The sequence below is a fragment of the Bombus pascuorum genome, chromosome 11 (genome assembly GCF_905332965.1).
Source record: "Bombus pascuorum chromosome 11, iyBomPasc1.1, whole genome shotgun sequence".
NCBI lineage: Eukaryota > Metazoa > Arthropoda > Insecta > Hymenoptera > Apidae > Bombus > Bombus pascuorum.
The window spans coordinates 8,167,121-8,191,283 of NC_083498.1; the positions used below are offsets into that span (position 1 = coordinate 8,167,121).

General features: G+C 37.2%; 2 protein-coding genes across 4 annotated transcripts in view; both read left to right on the plus strand.

Annotated features, from left to right (window-relative positions):
• The window catches only part of LOC132912285 (sonic hedgehog protein), an 86,181-nt gene extending 79,888 nt beyond the window's left edge, over positions 1-6,293 (plus strand). For all 3 annotated transcript variants that reach the window (XM_060969644.1, XM_060969645.1, XM_060969646.1), the window contains exon 4: positions 3,917-6,293. In XM_060969644.1, the coding sequence (XP_060825627.1) occupies positions 3,917-4,602 (686 nt within the window). In that variant the 3' untranslated portion in view covers positions 4,603-6,293. The remainder of the gene's footprint in view (positions 1-3,916) is intronic.
• An 11,742-nt stretch (positions 6,294-18,035) lies between these two features.
• Positions 18,036-22,321, plus strand: LOC132911948 (short transient receptor potential channel 4-like). Its single transcript, XM_060969002.1, has 5 exons — positions 18,036-18,399; positions 18,805-19,056; positions 20,175-20,290; positions 20,373-20,531; positions 21,593-22,321. Exons 1-5 carry the CDS (start codon positions 18,105-18,107, stop codon positions 21,761-21,763), a joined length of 993 nt encoding a protein of 330 aa, XP_060824985.1. The 5' UTR covers positions 18,036-18,104; the 3' UTR covers positions 21,764-22,321.
• Positions 22,322-24,163: the final 1,842 nt, after the last annotated feature.

Below are 24,163 nucleotides of genomic sequence, written 5' to 3' on the forward strand. Positions count from 1 at the left end.
GTTCGACTGTGATAGAAATAAATAAAAATGAAAAAAGAAACAGTAAAGACGTGAAACTAAATTTGTATTCTATTTCTTTATAGTATCGAGGCTTCTGCTTATTACAATCTCTTCTGTGCACGTTTGATACGTTTTATTTCTATCGTAATCTATTCCTTACAGTTAAGTCTTCATTCATTATCTATCCGAATCTATAGAAATCTAAAATATCTAGCTATATCCTAACTTATCGTTTAGATTATATCGTATAAATTATTATACTTATATCTTCTAGTTCATTTCGTCTCGTTATTCCAAGACATATCGGCTAAGACATCAGCGCGTATATTTCTATGCTACAATGCTGCATGCGAGCATATGCTGTCAGTCCTTGATATTTTATTTCAGTTTTGGTCGTTGTTCTTGCTCTCTTCTCTATTCAGAGCAAGAATCTGTCGACTTCATGCTTTCCTTTGTGAAGTTTCAATATGCGCTTTGCGGTTTTTATTGTTACGATTTCTGTCCATTTCTTATTCCTCAGTGTAGTTGGTCTGATTTCTCTACACACTGTGCAGTCGCTTGGTACATGCCTTTCTATTTTCTGTTTCTCCGGCGTTACATGGTTGACATGATTGGTCCTCTTCCATTTTATATTTCAGTTCATTTTCTGTCATCGTTCTATCAACTTAGTTTGCCAGCTAGTCTTAACCACGCAATAATTTCTTTTATCGACAGCGTGCATATAGATTTAGGTAAAGATGATAAGTACGACAAAGGTAATAAAATGGCCAAATATTTCTATCGTATAATTCAACGTTGTCAATTTTCGTTACGCGACGATACGAGCGAGAAACGTTCACAGAATGGTTGGACGAAATTTCTCATAAGCTACATACACCGCGGGTAGAAAAGGAACGTTAAAAAGGACCAAACACGAGGATTCGGGGGTGCAGGCTCGTTTCGTCGGTTTGGTCGAGGCTCGAGTTTCAAAATAAATGTCAATAAATCTAGGCTTGCCTGTCGGTTCGAATTAGATTCCAGCGTAACAATCGCCGCGAAATCGATACGAGCCGAAAGAACGATATTCGAGAGACCAAGGGAACGGTCAGTTAAGAGAAACAGGTATCGTCTGTGGACGCGAGCCACGCGTATCACGATTTCGACGCCCTCGCTCCATTCTCTGATCCATCTTCCTAGATCGATCGATCGATCGATTTCCTTCCAAGATCCTTTGCCCCATTTGCCGACAGATTTTACCTCGAGACGATTCTCTACCAAATTCCCCAAATATCTCTTCTGTTAAATTTTGTAGTCTGATGTGGTTGAATTTTCGATCAATCGAAAGAAGAAACAGTTAATTCGAGGAAAATCATTTAGTGTGGGTAGTAGAGCTTAATTTTCGTGGAAAATTATTCTTCGTCAAACTATAATGGAAGGATCAATAGAAAATTAATAAAACATGTGATTGTGGGAACGCACGAAGGCTTGGATTGGTTTATCTAAGAAAACTTGAAGTATGGAAAAGATTTTGTTATCGGATCGTATCTGACTCAATATTAGCTGCGTGATATTCACCCCATCGGATGTCCGAGGGTTAATCAGCTTACCCAATCCCTTGGCGACAATTCACGCAATCGCTATTCTCCATCTTTCTCACGATCTCCCCTAAACTTTCTTCCAATCAATTCCATGCTCAACCCACTTGTGCAACGATGTGTTGAATAATTCTACGAACAAGTTTCCACCTCTTTCGAATTCATCCTCTGCTTTACTTCTATATAAAGAAAATCTGAGAATAAAAGAAAAATAAAATTTTCGTAGAACATTCAACCCCTCCAGTGTTCTTAATTTCGTTTACTGAATATTTTATCAACCTATTCCTGGTTATTCTGGTTTGGTGCATTCCGTGTTTTATATAAAGACATTTTACACACAGTTTGCCAACATCGTAAAGTCGAATAAGAAGAAAAACCTTCAAAGATAGCTAAAGATGGTTCGTTCATTAAATAGAGTAGTCACACACACACACACGCATAAAATCTGACGACTATCACTTGAGTTATAAATGAAAACATGCTTTTTATTTGCTGAGAAGGATGATCGGCCAGCTATAGCTTCGCTACCTTCAAATTTTCAGCTTCAAACTCTCTACCGTGCTCTTCATGTTCAACTTCAAACTTTCTATCGATTCCTCATTCTCAACTTCAGACTTTCTACCGATTCTTCGTTCTCAACTTCAAACTTTCTATTAGCTCTATATTTTCCACTTCAACGTTTTTACCGATTACCTGAATCCTCAACTTCGAACAGTATAGCACCTTCAAATAATTTCCATCTTCAAATATCCCGTTCGAGACTGATTTCTCAAAACGTTCGATTTCCCTGCTCGTGTCGCTCTTACAGTAAATTAACGAAACGCAACGACGTTCTCTGGCACGATGGCGATTTTCCGCCGCGAAACGTCGGAATTCATCGGTGGTTGAAGGCCTCGAACCGGAAGGGATCCGGTCCGGTTTGATCAGGTAATCGGATCCGTGGACTGCGGTGTCGTCGTTGTCGACCAGACGAATCGAACACGGTTGAGAACGCCTCGTGTGTAACGAGCTAACCGTGAGAAATTCGTGGTAATCATCCCTTGTCGACTACCCCGTTGTACCTCGTAATAACAATTGTTCGACGGGAATAATCGCGATTTCCCCTGAGAACGTGGCTCTCTATATCGCGCTGTTGCGACCCACCGACGACAGGCTTCATTTGAATTTAAATTTCTGTCCGCGACAACGTCGATACGACTTGTTATCCACGAGGTATCATTCGATGTATCTCCTCTGATATTTTTTTCGCTCTCCCTAATAGCCACGTAGACTGGGAAGATATTTTTTCACGTCAGACGCAGGGAAAATTGAGAGAATTTTTATGGATTCGTAATCTACGATTTGATAGCTGTACGTATTTGTATATTCTTTGCTGCAATTCAGGGTATCATCTATTACGATTTATAACTTGAACGATCTACGCATTCAATACGAGAAGATTTTTTATGGTTTCTAGCTTCCGTGAGGAGAAGATTGAGAAAAATTTCTTTGTTTTCAATTCTTATTTCTTTCTTTCTTTCTTTCTTTCTTTTGTTTTAATCGCTAGAATATACGCTCGATCGTTGAGAAATATTAAAGAAAAAGCAATGTCGATACATTGAACGTATTTCCATATTTTTAAATAAAAGATAATAGTATCGATTGCTGTGTGGGAGAGAAAATTCATCGAAATTTTAGCTCTTCAGTTTTTCTATGCTGTTTCGACAATCGAATCACCCCAAAATCGACGTTAAAATCGCAGTAATCGATACTTCAGTTTCATTAATCTCCTTCGCGCAATTTAATCTACGATCATCCCAAAAAAAGAATCGACTTTCATCTGTTCTATTGGGACCCGCAAGTTTATTCAAGCGACGGAGATTCGATTAAAAGATCGAGATATAGGAAGAATGATTGTCCAAAATAAAATCTTTATAGAACATTTTATACTATAAAAGACTTTCCTAAATATTCTCTTTTAAGAATGATATTGTAAATTGTTCTCTTTTCTCGTACCTGTATCTCATTTGATACTTTTTAATGAAAGTATCCAAATCGAGAAGCATCGAGGAAAAACACGAACATTATTTTTTAAGTATAAGAAATATAATTTTCTATTTTTTATGTTTATAATAAACGATGTACGATAGAACTCCATTTATCGAAGCGAAATTTTAGTTGCAACCTTCCCATTCCTTTTTCGTATTTCGGTGAAATATAATAAAAATATATTCATCATTCATTCGTCACATTCATCGCATTAACCAAACAGCATAAGCTAAATTAAATTAGCAATAAAATATCTTTGTGAAAAACCTTTCCAAAAGCTTCACATTTTCTAACCAACCACTCTCTTCTTTCAGAATCATCGTCAGCGGCGAAATCCGGAGGTTGTTTCCCGGGCAGAAGCTTAGTGCGAACTGCGGATGGTTCCTCGAAGCGGCTGGATCAAGTGCAACTTGGTGAGCGAATCGCAGCCCTGGACTCGCACGGTGACATCGTGTACAGCGAAGTAATAGCCTTCCTGGACCGTTCATTCGCCGAGAGGCGACAATTCGTCCGATTGACCACCGAATCTGGTCGAGTTCTCACCCTGACACCAGCTCACCTGGTCCCGATCGAAGGCAGATCCACTGTATTCGCTGGCAGAGTTCAGCCAGGGGACAAGATCCTGGTAAGAGATCCAGCCGATGAAAACGAGGTTCAGCATCGTCTACGATGGGACAAAGTAATCGACAATAGATTGGTTCTCGAAGAAGGCATTTATGCTCCTTTAACAACGGAGGGAACGGTGTTAGTCGACGACGTGGTCGCTTCTTGTTACGCGTTCGTAGACAACCAGGAACTGGCTCACTTCGCCTTCCTTCCGTACCGAATGTGGAGCGCTGTGAGAACGTTTTTCGAAAGGAGGCTCCTGGAAGCAGAGGACCTCAGGTACACGGATGTGAGGCAGGACTCGAGAACGGGGCAAGAAGGCATACTTGGGTATGCGTCCTTCCTGTATTGGATCTCCTCGTACGTCACGCCATCGAGGATACTGTATCAGTGAGACGCGGTCGATCGAGAGGATTTCTTCTCGGTTTTTACCTTTCTTTTTTTTCATCCAACGGACTGCGAAACGCGTCCGCGAGTGCCCCACGTGGAGTCAGGCGAAGGAGGATTTCGAAAGATGTGGAAGATCGTTCGAGGTCTGTTGACAAGAATGCACGTGTACAGGGGAAAACGATATGGAAGAACTGAGGTGGAATCGGAATGGAGTTGCAGATGTACTTCGTTTTGGAACCCAAAGAATTTGTTCCTCTTTCTTCCTTGAAATATACGACAGCTTTCGACAAGTAGAATACGAAAATCTAATGTAGCTAGAAAACTAGTACTTTTTGGATTCTACTCGTTAACCCTTAATTACAGATGTTGGTGCTTTTAATATTACCATGTACCAATATAGTCCCTTGGATTAACGTTTTATTTATTAAATCTCTCTGTTTTGAATTAGAATTAATTTAATGTAATTATTTTGCTTAATGCACGATGTTTCGTAGAAATGAAACTAAGGGAAACAAAGGACGAAGCTTCTTAGAGTGGAAGATGATCAAGCGTTGAAGCTTTTAAAATTGCATGCTAAATTGTGGTAATGAAAATTTACATTTAGTCTATAGTTGAGAGTTAAACAACCTCATATGTTACGAAAGGAAGCCACAAATTCAGTGTGTCTCAAAACCAAGTTGAACCGAAATGATAATAAAAGTAAGATAGAAAGGAACGAATGGACGAATACGGGACGGCGTGAAAGGTCCACGCACGTGTTCCTGTGCCGTAAAAAGAAGAGATCCTGGTTGTTAATAATGGAATAAACGAATGAAACGATCGTTCGTCTCCTTCTGTTGAATTTTTATTCCAGCATCGGATTTCTTCTTTTTTTATTAATTTTTCATCGAGAAATGTACTTGATGCGTGGACTGTGCGCGTAGCTCGGAGTCGAAGATGCATGCAGAAATGAAGTTTGTTCTGGCCAGTGACCTCCCCTCCATTCATTGAATTAACGTGTAGTATACTAGGTATTATTATCGAGAGGATGGAGTTGAAACGAAGCTTTAGAAGAGAAGAAGCTTGTGCTCTTGGTATAGTGCGTGTATAATACGAATATATAATATAATTATTGTAATTTTCTTCATTTTTGGCTTCCTCTCTGTCTCTGTCTCTGTCTGTCTGTCTGTCTGTCTGTCTGTCACTCTCTCTCTCTCTCTCTCTCTTCCTCGACGAATTTTATTTTTGCGCGCGAATCGTGTTTTTTCTGGATGTTTTACGAAATCCGGTTAGAATGGAACTTTGCGACGAGTTCGTCTACAAGTCGAACGAAAGAGACATAGTGCGTGTTTGAAATTTATTTATGGAACTTTTGTTAGGATGAAAGGGTCGATGTTCGACGTGATGCTTGGAATACTTGAGAAGTATGCCCCGTTTTGTACTTTGTGACGCGAGTGGAAAGTATTTGGCTGAACTTATGTAAAAATATGATTTGTTATTTTTCATGAAATGCGCGATGAAATATTTGTGTTCATTCGTGCCACGTATTCTGTGAAATAATTGATTTTTATGTGTTCACGGTTCTGCGTTTTATCGTTCTCGTAAAATACGTATACGTCCCATAAATTTTCAATGGAGAACAGGTTTTATCATGTTCATGATTTATTTCTTGACGTCTTGATCAAAGTTTTAATAATATTTTAATATTTTTCAATATTTGTAGAAAACGGAGGATTTTAGAGGATCATTTCGCTCTGTGTGTGTAATTATTTTTTGCGACTATTGGAAGTATAAATTATCGTTCATACGGAGAAAATATTATTATATGTACAAAATTTTTAGGACTTTTTTAATTAAAAATTACAGAAGTATAATCTTGATTATTTATTTCTAAAAATATTTACGTAAAACATTTATCAAGTTACGAAGATGTACATTATTCGCCTTAGAATATTTATAACGTAACATAATTCAGTTTAAAAATTCGGCACCCTTTTGTGCTTCGAATATTTCGAAAATTAATTAGACGCGTACTTAACCCAAGAATATTACGTATTACACGTAAAGAAAGATAAAGTGCGCAATTTTTTACCTACGAATCCTTTTAAAATAATAACGAAATTTTGTTAATGAAATAACGAATAAGATGATTCACGATATGTTTCCAATGCCGTTTATGCAAATTACAAATGTACTATCTAAACGAGTTACCGGCAGAAATTGAAATTATTCAGCCAAATCACAGAGACACGTTCATGTTCGTTGCAACATGCTATACCTTTCAATCGATTCTCGCCCCCAATCTTGCCTCGAGAGTAGCGTCGACTTCCATTCATCTAATATGGCATTCTAATGTTAGAAGCAATTTATTTATAGAGACTAAACGTTGACGTTCGTTCGTCGATCGATGCTTTCTTTTCGTGCTTTTGGTGCCCTGTGTATACGTATGCGAAGTAGCAGGAGAAGCTAAAAAAAAAAGAGAAAGAACTAGAAAATGGAAAAAAAGTATTACGTCCCCGTTACCTTTTCCCCAAGTGAACCAAAAGAAGAAGAAGACGGCGAAGAAGAACAGATTAGGAACGCTTCAAAGAAAAGAAGAAAAGCGTAGGAAAAGGAAAGAATCATTGTACATAGTCCGCTGTTCGCCAGTTTCTTTTTCTTCTGTAGAATTCTGCGAGCGCCGCGTTTCCCTCAACTCGATCTTTTTTTAACCGCATCCCCTATAGAATTGCTGCATTTAACGCCACCTATAAACCCGAAACAACGAATTTCTCTTCCCCTCGATGTACAGGAATCCGTAGTGTGAGATATCGCATATTCGATTTTTTCAAACATCATCGATTTATCCGGAATTGGCTGAGGATGATTCATTTTCACGCTAGAAAGATTACTGCATCGACGCCTAAGTTATCTGCAGAAATTTATATATTATATATTATAGTAATTATTATTATTATTATTATTATATTATTATTATATTATTAATATTATTATATTTTAATATTATTATTATTATTATTATTTGTACGTAGCGGAAACAAATTATAAATTATGTATATACACCATCGATAGATTGAATTACATCATTAAACACAGCAGAAACCAATGTCCCATCATTGTCTTCCACCTCCTTCTTCTTTTTTTTTTTTTTTTGCTTTCTTAAGAATTAATTGTTGATAGATATTTTATAAAGTTATTGCACAACGAAGGAATATGATTTACGTATTCATTAATGGAATGATCTTCAGATATACGGAATATGTATCTATTTTCTTCTATTTTAAATTGCTGAATGTTTAAGGGCTCTTTGTATAAACGTAAAAAATAGAAAGAAAATTGGACGAACGTTCATAGGGGATCAGAGTCCTGTATCTCTTTGCGCATCGTTGAAATGCTAATTCCAATCTTGAATTGTTTCCGATTTGCTGTGATTCAAGTTGATTTCGTCCGAAACATCCACGTACGCATTACGTCTCGATTGTAATTATAAAAATATTGTTAAAGATATGGATGAGATAATACGACAATAGTAGAAGATGATAGTATAGTTCGAGGATCGTTTTGTCGCTTTATAAAATTACTTTAAACTATATCTATTTTATTTTTAGATTTTCGAGTCTGATAAACTACAGCCAAACGCAGGTTTAAGAAGGCGATAGTTAATTTATACTCTTAGACATTGCTCGAGGTTGAAATATAATTTAAAAAGTGGCCGAAGATCGAAGCAATCGTGTCTGAATCGATGAGAAAAAGAAGGAAACGCAACGAAGTTTCCTAAAGTCGTTGCTGCTTTGTTCATTCGTTCTGTATGAAATTTACACGTCAAGCTAAACTACATCAAACTCGTTTCACGCAAAACGTGACGAACATCATTTTCTCTAACGTAATTAAGGTAGATCCGTGCTCAGAATGTCACAGGAAGTAAATCCAAGTACCTTACCAAGAGTGAGTATTTTTAAATATTAACTTTACCCTTTAGATTAGGTTATAGGTCCTCCTTTAACGTACAATTTTATTTTATTATTTTTATTTTAATTCATTATTTTAATAATGAATTATTTTAAATAATTGTACGTATCTTTCGATCGTCCTTTAACAAAATATAGAAAATTTAAAAAACCTTTTATTAAATAAAACAAAGCTCGTCCTTCCAGTTTAATTCAATTTAGGATCTTACGATTGTAGAATTAACGAGCCACTGACAGGTTTATTGATGTTTCAGGAATCTGTCGTGGCGATTTCATACTTGCAAGAACTGGAGAAACACTTTTTCGAATTGGTTGCCCATGGGAATGTTCCGGACGTGAGGGAGTTTCTTGAAAATAATCCGCAATTCAATATCAACGCTGTTGACTTTCAGGTAAGATTAATATAAATATATATATTAATATATAATATTATATAATACTAATTATTATATAATATTAATTATAAATATAATATTAATATATAATAATTTTATCAACTTTATCGAAGAACTTAATGGTCGAGTTATTAAATGTCGTGAAGGTTCCGTGTATTTTAATTCCTTTAATACCTACTTTTATGCAGAGTCTCTTTTAATTTTAATTTATCGATCGATCGTAAATTTACGAGTTTTTCAAGTATCACGTGATTGTAATATCGTTACGTGCGAGACATTATCGGTTATACTAGAAATAATTCACGGTAAATTCAATAAATAACTCATACTAAAATCGATATTACATTATACCAAAATTACATTAAACGATCGTACAGAGATATGATTTATTATACATTGAAAAATACGCCACACACATTTTTCGCTTAACATTCTTCACAAAATGTCCCGAATCTCTGCAGTTCTCTGTACCACATTCTGTATCAAGTTATGCAGCCTTATTATGCGAATTTCGTTAATCGGAAAATTATCGATTTGATCAGTACCAAAATTTTCTTCGAAATTATTCCATGATATTACGACGATGACGATATCCAATAATACGCACAATGCGATGATCTTTTACTAACTCTTCTCGTATGCCAGCTGCAAGCGTGCACTTTGAAACGTGTAGCAAAAATTTAGTGGAAGATGGTGAAAAACAGCTTCCCTTTTCGTGGGAGGTCGTAAAGATCGTCGGCTTTATCTGCTATCGCCGGTTTTCCACAACATAACCGTAAGTGGTGTCCGTCGTTCACGTGTCGATTCAGCAGAAGGCCGCAGGTAAAGTGGACATGCCGACTATTTCCTTCGTGTCACGGCTCCCCTTGACCCCTTTTCCCGAGATCATTTCCGATGATTTACACGATGGGTCGTTCCTTTTCCGAAAAGTTCAAACAGCAACGCCGTCTCTTTGTGCAAATCGCGGCAAACTATCGATAAAATTGTGAAACGAGGAAGAGGCAGAAAGAAACGAAGAAATGTTGATAGAAGACAACGACGAAGAAGACAAGAATTGAGAAACATGGATATCACAGATGCAAGAGGGGATGAGGAAACGAAAGCGGAAATGAAGTTGTAGAAGCGAGACAGAGTGGAAGAAGAAATGATAGGACAGAAGAGTACAAATGAAAGACGCAATGAGGAAGAATAGGGGAACGAAGAAACGAGGACAAGAGCAACGATGAAGATAAAATGGAAGATTGGCGCAAATATACAGAGGGTGTTTCCAAGATCGTAGTACAACCGGAGAAGAAACGATTCTTCGAGTAAAAGTAAGTCGAAAACGTAGAATACAATTTTTTCGTATAAAAGAACTTCTCATCTTCTCGGAAACGAAGCTTTGTATTTTTATTCTTACTTTCTGTTTACTTTCTCACGAGGAATCGCTCTTTTTTTTATTGTGTTACGATTTCAGAAACGTCATGTATTACGAGTAAGAGAAAGAAGACGAAGAAACATAGAAAGGAAGACAAGGTTTCACTAGCGATGAAGTCGAAGGAAGAAATACATATAAAGAAGAGCATCGATAATATACGGTGAGAAACAGAGAAACTCCAAAGAGACTGATTTAAGTCAGCAAACGTAAAAAGGAAGAGTATCGGCGAAACACAACAGAAGAAGAAGAAGAGATCGAGGAAACAAAGAAGATAGATTAGAATCGATCAAACTCCAGAACCAGAAACAACAAGATCAAACTAGAAAAAGAACTACAAAATAAGGAAACAAGAAACTAAAGAGGAAAATCAGAAGTCGACGAGTCTACGAAATGAAAAACGAGAGAAAGTGAGAAAAGTCAGGACTCGTACTAGCAAACTGAACAAACAACGTACAGAAGAAAAGAGCGAGAAAGCTGAGGGAAGAAAGAGTTGAAGAAAAATAAAGAATCGAGAAATTCGGAAGAGAACGAAAAACGACAGAAGGTGGGAAAAGCCAAGTTTTATATTATCAAGGAAGCATAGGAAAGAGAAGAACGAGAAGCCAAAAAGAAGAAAGAGTGGAAGCAAACGATGAGTCGACGAAACTCTTACGCAGAAGCACCGTAACCGAATGAGAAAAAGCAAGACGAGGTCTCGTTATCTCCGATCTTCACCCCGTCGAGATACACGTACCCCCCGTGGAATGTTACCCCCTCCTTCGGCAACGTTCGTGTCGTCCTCCTCTCTTCGGGGTTCCCAAAAAGCCCAACCCTCGTTTCGCTTTGAACCGAGGAGACACCGCCACGGCCTATCGAGGACGAAAGCGAGAAAGAAGAAACCGTACAGCGAAAGAGTGGAACAGAGGGAAGAGACGAGCGAGAGAAGTGAAGAGAAGGCCGAAGAAGAAAGAAGAGAAGAGAGGGAGGGGATAGGGCGCGAGAGAAACGGAACGAAAGAAGCGCTCTGGCACCGCTTTGCCTCCGTGTATCTACGGCCATATTTCAGGCCGTCCTTTACAAGACAATGGTTTCAGCCGAGGACCGATAAAAATTATTCAAATGACTGGTCCCGCTGTAAATTCCATCCGGGAATCCCCTTGCCGCCGCGTGTCCTCCGCGAGAGCCATCTTCTTCGTGAACGTGCGCGTGCACTTTGGAAAGAACCTGGAGGATGCTCTCGTTTTTTGCATACGACATAATATTCGTGAAGATGTCAAGGCCAGCTGGAAAATTTGAACGGCAGAGAAGGTTGCTTTATTTCGTGTATTTTTTAAGGCTAAAGACGGTGGTTGAATGGTGTTTTAGTTAGATGAAAATAGATATTGTTAGAAGGAACGTGAAGGAGACTCTTCTGATTTTGGCTACTGATTTAGGTGAAATTTTCTATGTTGGTGGGTTACGGTATTCTATTTTTCATATTATACGAGCAAATTATTAATAGTTTTCGAGACATTTACGATTACGCCAGAATAATCGGTTCTTCAAAAAATCGACATAATACTCGTTGATGAAAATTCAATCGACATTGATATACGATGCGTTCGAATCAAGGTTTCATTTTGATCGATGTGTTAAAATAAGTGGACATTCTCCACGTTCTGTTTATGAGAATATCCCGTTGCAGGAGCAGATACGTAATATTGTTAGAGATATACAAAATTACAACTAGGCGATCAGATACGTAAGAAGGTGCGTAAATTTAACGAGAATTGACGCTTGATGTCCAAAAATGCCATTCAAGCAGGAAAACTGGGGAGAATTCAGGATCATAAATTGAGTTTCGATCAGCCTAAAAATTAATGTCACTTACTCATAACAAAATACGAATATAACGTTGTTGGAAATAACGTGTTTCGTTGCACATTCACAAGCTCTGCTTCTCTCTCAAGTACGATTCTCGCAATAATTCTTCATAACTTGGCAACCATTAATCATCACCAACGACCAAACAATCCCAAACAACAAATCACTGGCTCAAAGAACCTCACCGAAACCCCACAAAAAGAATTCACCAAACATGAAATTTAAATGAACCGCGCCATCGAACCACTCCGTAAGCAATAAATTCCCTTTTCCGCACAAAATCAAGCTATATATTCCCCTCCTCCCCTTATTATTCCCTTATTTGACGTACGACGACTTCCACAAATACTGGGAATAAAACAGTCGATGCCCTAATTGCTTCGACAGCGGAGACTCGTCCGTGTTTATTCTGACGCGAAAAATCGGCAGCTGTGTCGAACTCGATTTTGGAAAAAGGTTCGGAGGCGGCGTATATCACAAGGCGGGATCGTGTCGGTTTCACAATGTCCCCTGGGAGACGGCCGAAAAGCCAGGATATCAGGAAATATTGTGACCGGTGTGTCGGCGGCAACAATGGAGTTAGCCCATTGTCGGTGGCCGCCTCTGTTAAACGCGCCGCAGATGGGCGACAAACGTCGTCGTCCCATTCTTCCTACGAAAAGGGATACGGCTGAGATATCGAGGGCCAGGAGGCAAAAAGGAGGAAGATACAGGAACGAGAGAGAAAAAAAGGGAGCAGATATAGAGAAGTTGGAAAGTCGATTTCACGAGGACCAACAAGCGAACAGGAATTCCGTGATTCCTGTGGAAAAACGTGGAACGCCTTTTTGTGACACGCGCAAGGCGATGGTCGGGGATTTCTGTCGTAGAACGAAGTAGATCGTCGTCGTTGTTGTTGAGTATTATGGACATTGTGTAAGGGAGCACGGAGAACGAGACACCAGTACGTACAATGGTTCACGAGAGTATTCTCGAACGCTTGTATTATAGAAATCTTTCAGGAATGTACCATGCTATAGGATCACGAATGTGTGAATTTTCGTTCTTTGATCGTGCGTAGAAATTAGTCGAATGCCTTTTTCTTCTTCTTGGCTATAAATTAAAGAGACGAGCGTTGCGACTGGACTGCGGAGTTTTATGAAATACATCTGGAATTTGACGATTAGATTCCGGTTAAGGGCAGGAAAGTGTCTATTTATGGTACTTGTATCGATAAAAGGGAGAGGAATGTGGTTTTTACGAGTCTTTTAGGGTCTTGGGAATTCTGTTATTTTAGATTTATGAAATTCTTCTTCTGTGTTCCTCTTTTATGTGTTTGGTAGATTATCTTCTATTAGGAACGGTTATTGGCCTACGAAATTGTGAATGAAATTTGACGAACGCGAGTGAAGATGAAACGTCGAAATTTGTCATTCCTACGTTTTTAAGAAAAATTCGCCAAGTGAAAGCGTGTTGGGAGTCGTCGAGGTGCATCTCAGATCGAGCAAAACGCAAACTAGGCGAATATTAAGCAGGCAAACCTTCAACGTACGAAAGTAACGTGACAGATTACAGAATTGGAGACGCGTCAGATGCATCTCCTGAAAGAAAAGATAAAAGAAAGACATGTGGAAATTTGTATCGTAATGAAATATACAAATCGCAGACCATTTCGACGACAACTCGAATCACGTCATCATCCTCGTTATCACGTCAAAAATTCACGAAACATCGAACATAAAAAAGGCACAAAAACAATTTCAAACCTCTTTGTATACACCTCCGATACACAAAAGAAAAATATATCAAAATTTACAGGTTCACTCTTTTTTCCACTATCACGTAAAAAAGTCCCCAAATCATCATATCAAACCATACAATATCCTCGAATATCAAAATCTCCTAGAAAAAAGACCTAAAAACATCGATTATAGAAAAAAAGCAATTCCAAACCTTTATACGCACCTGCTGCACACCGAAAGAAAGATACGTAAAATTTCGAAGGCTAAAAACGAACGAGATACGTCTGTAACAAGGTACACGTGTGACGAATGATTCTGAGCTTTCTCCCGAGCGAAACACGAGATTTTTTCTTTTTTTCGCTAACGAGAGGTCATGGCCTTTTTTCAGGGTGTCACTGCGCTTCACATCGCGGTTAGTGACAGGAACACGCCAATGGTGGAGTATCTCCTGACTCATCCAGAGATCGATCCGGGTGACACGCATCTACACGCCATCAGGGACAACGAGATAAAAATCGCCATGATTATTTTGAACAAATTGAACGATCTGTCACCCGGATTGGAGTACGCTGGTATAACGCGAAGCGCCGATTTCCCGGACGAAGCCACGCCGCTGGCGATCGCTGCTCAATACGGACACTTCGAGATGATCAGTATGCTTCGAAACAGGCTTCACTCCCTTCCGAAACCTCATCCACCCAGCTGCAATTGCGAAGAGTGCAAGTAGGGGAAAAAAAGAAACAGAATTAATCAATGTTAAAAGTAAACGGACCCCCTTACGCAGAACCCTATAGCAACTCACGATGATTCGAAAGTTAGAGAAAATTTTCGTAGTCGAAACATTTTCATCTTCGATGAGATTCAGCTCCGCTCGCATTGGGTATATTTTATTTCTGCTGTTTCTTCCACGATGCTTCTTCGCCGTTTGTTAAACGTAGCGTGTAACGTAACTAATATCATTTTGAATATTTACTCACTGTTCGTGGATGGGTATATCATTCAGAAAATTCGGCTTCGGTTACGTCCATGTCAGAGTCAAAGCGTTTTGAAGATGTTTGTATCTCCAACGATCCCATCGTCGCTGTTTAAATTGCCATGCAAATGTAAATGATCTGCGAGAACGAGACACCTCGTTTCTTGCAAATTTTTATGTTCTGTCTCTGATATGGAAAACATCGGTAGATTCGGAAAAGTATCCATAGTGTTGAAATATCTACCATGGATAACTTTCTTTGGATTTATTATTTTAAAAAGATTGGAGAATTCAGTTTGCTTGATCAAGTAGTTTGGAAGTTTTCTGCAAAATTGCTATAAGACTAAAAAAAGGTTGTAGCTTGATAATTTTGATAATTTTATAACGTAAGAGCTGTTCTATGAACTGAAACTCTTTAGAAATTTTTTTAGGCGATAACAACATCCTGGGAAATCTGTATACTGCGTTTGACTAACTTTTTGTAGTTTTGTGTGTTGAACAGGGTTCTGCATAACTGGGCCTGATTACGCTTTGCGCTCCGAATTAAATCGAACATTGAATTGTTCATCGTGATTTGTTCATGCTCAGTACATTAGATTCAAAGGCTGCTCTTAATTGTAAATTTCGATAACCAACGATTATACCGTGAATCTTTACGCGTCCATGGAGAATCTGTGAAGAATTGTAGTTTCGTAAAAGGAAAAGGAAAAGAGATTCGATCAAAGAAATTAAACTATGTTCTTGTTCGATAGCGTAGAAGCGAACGAGAGAGGAGCGACATTCTTGCGATAGAGAAGTTGCGATTATTCTCGTACAAGGCGGTAGCAAATCCAGCGTACATATGTCAAATCGTCGACGATCCGATTTTGGAAGCGTTCAATTTGTCCTACGAGCTACGAAAAGCCGCCTCCTTCGTCAGAGAATTTTACCACGATTACATAGATCTCGCTGAGGTTATTTTCCTTTTGAAGATAAAAACCCATTAATTAGTGTATCATTCTCTTAGGATGAATTTATCGTAGAATGTGTCATTCTCTTGGAATAAATTCTTGTAAAATGTATCGTTCGTCTATCGAATAAGTTCTAATAGAATGTGTTGTTGTTTTCATAGAACGTGATGCAGTTCGCGACCGATCTGATCGATTGCGCCAGAAGCGTGGACGAAGTAGAAGTCATCTTGAAACAGTCTACTGGATTTGCCCATTCGTATAAATTTATATACCCGAGGCTATTGTTCGCGCTGCACAACACGCAGAGAACCTTTGTGGCTCATCCTAATGTACAACAGGTTGTAGATAGTAATCATACTTGTATACTACTAGTAGTACTTTAGAAGAATGGCGTTAATTTAGCAAAAAAATTCTTAATTTGACGATGCCGGAAAAATTAATTCTAAATGCGAGCTACGTCAGAGTGTCTTTATAATTATCGAGTAAAATTGTATCGTTTGGCGAGAACAGCGTAACGATTCCAAATAGAGCTGTTTTAAAATAGCGAGAAATATACGTGAAGAATATTTCGTTAGAGATTTTCAAAATCCAAAGATTAATTATTCAAATTAGGAAGTTTTTCCCATTTCCAAACGATTTATATTAATCGCAAGAATTATCAACCTTTGATATATACCTAAATATATTATACGCAATTAGAAAATGAAGCAATATAATGACGAGCATAAATAGCTTCCCGTCCCAGTAAAAGTTAAACGTTAATATTACCATATTTATAAATGCTGACATATTTTTAGTAAATTACAAAAACCAACAATTTCGACCGATTTGTTAATCCTCTGGTTAAAGACACTACGAAATTTCAATTTGCAGTTAATTACGAGCAAGTGGATCGACGGCTGGTACGAATGGAAGATCATGAACCCGTGGATGAAGTCTTTATTCATACTAATGCGAGTCTTCATGCTACCGGTGATTCTGGTAGTGGTTTTGGTCGCTCCAAATTCAAAGAGGTCGAAATTTTGGCAATCACCGGTCAACAAGTTTATTTCATCCACCGCCAGTTACTTGGTGTTCCTGTTGATCGTTTTTCTTCAATCGAACGCAGACAAAACCGAACAGCTTCGTGGACCGCCTAACTCTGGTATACCCTATTACCTGATATCGACAGATCGAACAGAAATCGAACAGTAGCGCCTTGACTTCTCACCTCCGGCTGCTTCCTCAGTATACGTCTGGGTTTTGATAATTTACGTGATGTCGTACGCCTGGTCGTTGATTCGTATGTGCATAATACACGGGCCGAAGAGATTCTTCGCTGGACCGTGGTATTGGTATGACTTTGTATGTCGACTAAATACATCGACTAAATTCGTATTGTCGATGGGCGACATTTAAAATGAAAATTACTTCGTATCACATTTTATTTTCGTTTCACTTTGTAATCGTATTACTTGGTATTACATCGTATTACTTTGTATTACTTTGTATTACGTCGTATTACTTCGCATTACTTCCTCCTGTGTGACTTTTGTACATTAAAATTATCGAAATTTCTCAAGTTACGTCATATTCTATATAATCACTAGACTGCGCTCTTTATGAGATTTATGAGAAGTTTGAAAATGTAAAAATATACAGAATGAAAATAGTATGCAAAGATACACATAAAATGTCCAATGTACAGCGCATGTTATGATATTTAGTGAGTTAAACGGATCTAGATTTAGCTTCCACTCTTTCAGTTGCATTTTAAGAAATCTAAAGTTGCATAGACATTCGCAGTCTAATAACGATATATAATGACAAAAACATGAGATAAATAAGTTGTAATTATTTCTGTCTTATTTATTATCGAATTGGAACCTAAATCTGAAAACTTAAGGAAGTTGCACGTTCTTGTGTAACAACAATGAAACCAAGTGATTTTTATGAATTTTTTTTTAGACTAACTACTGATTATAACTGACCAAATATGTCGTTTAAATGTAATTTTACTTCATTAAAACATTGACAAATATTAAAAATCGAAATTCGAAATATCAAAAGAACTTTCTAACGAAAGCATAACATTTTCTTCATTTTCTATTCTCATTTCTTCATTCTTCTCGCGCAAAACTATTTTCAATTTTCCATTGATTAATTTGTCAATTATTCGATCGTTCGATCGAACGAGGTTCCATTATGTCACACTATTTTTCTAGTAACAGTTCTGTATTACCGCTTTAACGAAAAAAATTTGAAACGATGACAGGTTCGAGATGATCATGATATCCCTCTTTATTCTGACCTTCCTGTATTGGATAACTGCTGCGTTGGACGTGAGAATAAATGGTCAGCTCGAATTGGAGAGGAAATATTGGAACCAGTACGATCCCACATTGATCGCCGAAGGAATTTACTGTCTGGCAACGATAATGGCCTTCCTGAAATTATTGTACATCTGTCAGCTGGACTATCATCTGGGCCCACTTCAACTTTCTCTCGGGCAAATGATCAAGGACGTTGTCAAATTCATCATTCTCTTCAGCATAATCATTCTTGCATTTACCGCTGGTAATACTCGTAATTTATCAAAGTTTCTTTTTCTATAAATCAACGCTTACTTTCTTCTTCGTATATGAGCTATACGATATTTCCAGTTTAAATTTATACCGAAATTAAAAATTATTTCTCTGGAAATATTCAACATAGAGCTTGTTCGATTTCGCGAGGTGAAGTTAAACGAATAGTCGAATTTTCCTCTGTTTAACTAATAAAGCAATTGATGTTAAATAGAAATATATTGAGATTTATTCAGGAAATTTATTAAAATTTATCAAATAGAAAGTTCAAGTTCTTCTAATAAAGTTCGATATATTTAGTAAGGTTCATCTGATCTGTAAATTGTAAGAATAAAATTTGTTCGTTGATATTGTAGAGAATTAATAATGGAATTGTCTGTCATTGTCGTTCCTTTAGGCACGTGTAGACTTTATCAATATTACGAGGATATGGTTCAAATCGACGATGAATCGAAAATCAAGACCCAACAGGTCAACTCGTTCGTTAATTTCTCATCCACCTTGAAGACTCTTTTCTGGGCACTTTTTTGCATGAGCCCCATCGAAAGCGCTGATGTGATAATTGAGAACCTTCCGGGAGAATCGGAGAACGAGACCATCATCAATCATCACATGTTCACGGAGATTATTGGCTACATAGCCTTCGCCGGTAATACGCTTATCTAAATTTCCTTTTCGCTTCATCGGGAAATCCAGATAAAGTTCACTTGAAATTCCAGTCTTTGTCTTCCAGAACGATATTTCCTTTTATTTATTACTTTAAACTTTAACATCGTAGTTTGTAATTTATAACATCACCGATGGTCGTATCGCTTTAATATCTGATAAATTTTTTTTTTATTTTTATTTTGGTTTTTTACAATTTGTCCTGAAGGACATTTGGTAAAGTGTTATATCTTATTGGTGAGAAAACAATAAAATAAAAATAAATATAGCATGTGGGTGACTACCCCCAGCGGGGTGCCAGCTTCGTTTTTTCTAAGTTATATCTTTTATGATCTGATAAATAAACGTAAAATAAAGTGAAATACTCACGACCTAACAACACGGAAAAATAGGAAAAACAAATATGTATCTTTTAGTTATATGATATTACGTTTAATTTTAATTTACTTTACATTTACTTTTAATTTTTGTTCAATTTCTTAGAATAGGAAAATTTGCAATTTTTTCCTTTTGGGAGTAATATTTAAAAAATCTCTTGCTATTTTTCCACCTTAAGTTACTAGTGGGAAATAAGTAATAAACATCTAAAATCTTTTCAGCCAACACAACCTGTAACATACAAAATTTAAAAGAGATCAAAGTACATTTAAAATACGCGAAAGGAGATACCACGCTAAAATGTGGATGACATTATGGGAATGGAGTACAAAACAATTAATTACGGCTTTAATTAAATTTCATATTAAATATCATTCTCCCTCCCAGTTTAATGAAACAGAAATATATGTATGAATTTCGCGTATAATTTATAGGTAGTTATAGGAATCGTTAATGTGTTAAAATAAAGTAAATTTTAGCATTTTCACATATAATATAAATGATAAATTAAGAGAAAAATATCTTCCAAACGTAAATGAAATAAATGATACATATATTATTTCTTTTATTATTGATTTTTAAAACAAAACTTTCATACAAATACTATTTCAATATTCTAAATATCAGTTTTGGAAAATTATTCCTAAAAGTATCTTTTATTTAACAATACATTTTTGTTCTTCTTGTGATCTGAATAACTCCACTGTAATTTCTCTTTTTCAGGATTCACCTTCATCGGCGTGATCGTGATACTGAACATGCTAATTGCATGCATGTCCAACACGTTGACGGAAATCACAGAGAACGTGATCGTGGAATGGACATTCGGGCGAACTGAAGTTCGAAAGACAATCGATAGTTGCTTTTTAACTCGGAAACAGTAGATTCTAGGATCAAACTAATTAAATATCCGCTTTTCAGACTTACGTCGATTTCATGCTCACGACTACGCTCCCACCGCCATTTAACATTATTCCAACTTACGTTGGTATTCAACCGATTATCGAGTACCTGAAAATATGGCTGAAACCAACGTCAAACAAGCGTGCACGATGGGATCCACATCACTGTTTTTATATCGTTAGTAAATATAGCATTTAGTAAAAGTTTCAGCACTATCGGTACAAAACGTACAAAACGTTGTTTGTACATTTTGTATCTTTAACGATTTAAAAGAAGACAAGCTTACCGTTTCTTTAGAAGTATCACGTTGTTCGAAATGTAATGTCTCTTTCCTTTTATAAGGAAATAATGGATGCACATTTTTGTTTCTATTTCCAGCAGAACAAAATGGATCACACGCGATTCAATAAAATAATATAAAGCGAAAGAAGTTGTGCATCTATTTTTGTCTTATAAAACGAAAGAAACTCTTGGGACAACCTGACACATGCTTTTATTATTTGTGACCAAGAATCTTCCACTACTATATTGAAATGAGAAAATCGCAGGTCACTGAATCATTTATAATCGTCATATTTATGTTTTGTAAATAAGAAATTCTTTTTACGAAGAAGATCTTTTAAAGTTTCTTAAACTGGACTTTGAACGAAATTTGAAACTTGTTCTTAATATGTATTTAAATTCGTGGCTGCAAGCTCCTTTAATTTGAGCTTGAGTTTATTATTATTTCGATTATTCTGTTCAGAACACGCAATCCCTTTAACAATATTTATTCTCGATAAAAAATATTTCATAATATGAAGACAATCGATGAATTTTAAATAACAATGATCATCAAGCCGCTTGGCACGAGAAGAAAAGAAAAATTGGACAATCCTCTTGTCTTGCTGTTACAAATGAAGACTGCAAGGGAAGCACATCATAAATCACGTTTTCCATTTTTCACAGGAGAAAAGTTTCACAGTTCAGTAATTCCGTATTACCAAAATTGTTTTCCTACTTGATTCACACTCCATTTTCTTCACAATGTTAAAAAATGACATTTATCGTAATAAAATTAGAATAATTAAATCGTCTTTAAATTACCCTTGGTACTTTACAAAACACCTCCAACCTATCGGCTAATTTGAAAAGAATTACGTCTTTAAAAACGTATTTATGATGCTCCTTCGATCTTCAAATATTTTGCCGCTAAGAGCAGTGCATTCTAACAGAACCGGATCTCTACTTATTGACAGGAAACCTTAACGGAGGAAAACAACGATGATTTCTCGTTAGTGATGTCCCAGTTGGTACAGCGATACTTCCGGAAGAAGGATAAACAAATGGAGGAGAACGAGGTGGAGAAGGTAACGAAAGAGATCGTGGAGCTGAGAAATCTTCTAAGAGACGCTCTCACCACTGTTTGACGAAACAATCAACGAGGCCAAATTGATTTCTATGAGCTTCCCGCCGAGCTACTTGATGAGCATCCGCGACTATCCTAACGCGCAAACAAAAACGTCGTCTTCTCTTCTCGCGCGACACGTGGGCGCGGAATCGTCGAACGAAGATCGTAATTAACAGATAGATCGAAGAGAAATATCACAGCCTTGGGAAAGCACTGGCAATCTGCGCGTGAATTCAATTCACTGTATTGGCGAAGAGCGCAAAGCATTCGTCAAACGAAGAAAGAATTTCTTCCGGCTTCATCGATCCTCGAGATTCCTCGAAGGAATTCCACGCTCTTTTCTCATTCAAGATTCCTGCTTTTCGTTTGAATATCTTTGACGAGAACAGAGATTGAAATCCTGTGAAAGTCGTAGTTAAACGATGCAAGTAATAGGAGAACGATCGAAATTAAGGATAAGGATGAATTATTGTAATAAACTGTAGCTATAGCGGATGTCTTGTGCAATAAAACGTATTTTCAGTCAGTCGACCATACGCTGATGCATTATTCATGCATAAATTCGGCCTTCTTATTATCATAGCACGTCCGGTTGTTTCAGCGGAATGGAAATTTTCCATTACTACGTGACGTTTTCATGATGTGGAAACGCTGAAAATGTTATTGGCTTTGTTACGATGAAAACGTGAGCTCGTTTGATACGTGCCATACATTACGCTGTAATAATATGTATACAGAAGGATACGTGTAATCCGTCATTGGCAACATTCACACTCGCGCGAATCATCAAATTTGCGAATTTTGAACATTACGGAATACCGTTCCTCCTTTCTTGCGATTTCAACTGTTGTCCACAACGTGTAATATCTCCTCCGTTCCTTTTCTCAATTTTAAATTCAAATCCGAAAATAAATCTCTGGCCAGTAGTTTTGTCGGTTTTATATATTTTCTTTTTTTTCCAGTTTCATAACATAAATTCTATAGCGCAAATAGTACTTTAATTCCGTTCGGTGGAATACCGTTGCGTTTTACTCGCATATTCTATTTGTCTGTCCTATTTCGATTTCTGTTTGCCAGCTTCGCAAATAAATTCAGCCGGCGTACACGGCGTCTCGTTGGAAACATTAATCGTGTTGAAAAATCCCATTAACGAAACGGTTGCAGCTTCTGTTACCGTAAGAATTCGCCAGTAGTATCGACATGAATTTATTTAGAACGTCAGCCTCCGCAAATGAAACAGAGAAACCACTTTCAGGATCCATCCATATCAACTAAGTGGGAGGAATCTAATCCTGTGGTCGTTGCGTGAAGCCTATTTCCTGTGGCGAGCCCGTGGATGAAAGAGAACGTATTTATACGAGGTAGGAAAGAACGCGCGTACTCTACCAGAAACATCTAGAAACCCCGTGAATAAGAGGGTTTAACGACCCTTCGCAGTCTTGCGGAATATTCAGGACCCTATGACGACGATTTTTCTGTCCGTCTTGTAAGAAAGGACGGCTTAAAAGCTCTTTCCACTAGAGAGCTTCGCCTCTTCGGTTGTTTCGGTCTTGGAAAGCGTAGCACAGCTATGGGGTGAAATATCCCTGGCGAAGAATTATGAGTAAAGAGCGATAATGTTGGCAGAAATTAAAATATTTGTCAAATACAGCGTGAAAGGAAATAGGAAAATTTATAACGTGCATTAAAATTGAGTGCACTTTTTGTCAAAATTATGCTTCTTAATGTATCAGAGAAGAAAACGATGGAACCATAAAACGTTAACAGAAATTGAAATTTCTCAAGCGGAATATATGTACGTTCCTGATGTTGTAGAAAACATACTTGTCGATGTAGCAGAAAATACAACGGTGGAACCGTAACGTTGACAGAAATTGAAACATCTCAAGCGGAATATACAGTAGCTTTCAGTTGTTACAGAATCATACTTGTTAATGTATTAAAGAATAAATTGATGAGGCTATAACGTTGATAGAAATTGAAATTTCTTAAAAGCCATGTAGCTTTCTTTTGTTTGAAGAAATTAAAATTATATTAAGACCGAAAGTATACTCTTTGGAAAAATTATAGCTCATAGCAATTAACATGAATGAAGAGCTGTCATAGAAGATTTTTCAGATATAATTCATTCAGAATTTTTGTTCTTCTTCGTTAAATTTTAAGTGAATATTAATAAAACAGCATTATATCGAAATGAAAAGCCATGAGAAATAGCAAAGGAAGATATAAAATACGAACTTCGTCGCCTAATCCTTTTATCGGTGAATCTTTCGATCGAACCATTTTCGACAAATAAATTTCTCGCCGGAAGTCGCAATTCATTTTCCTTTCTTCCTTTATTAAATAACATTATTTACCAAACAAAACTCGATGTTCAATTTTAGGAAAACGTCATTAACTTCTTCTCTCGTCGAACAAT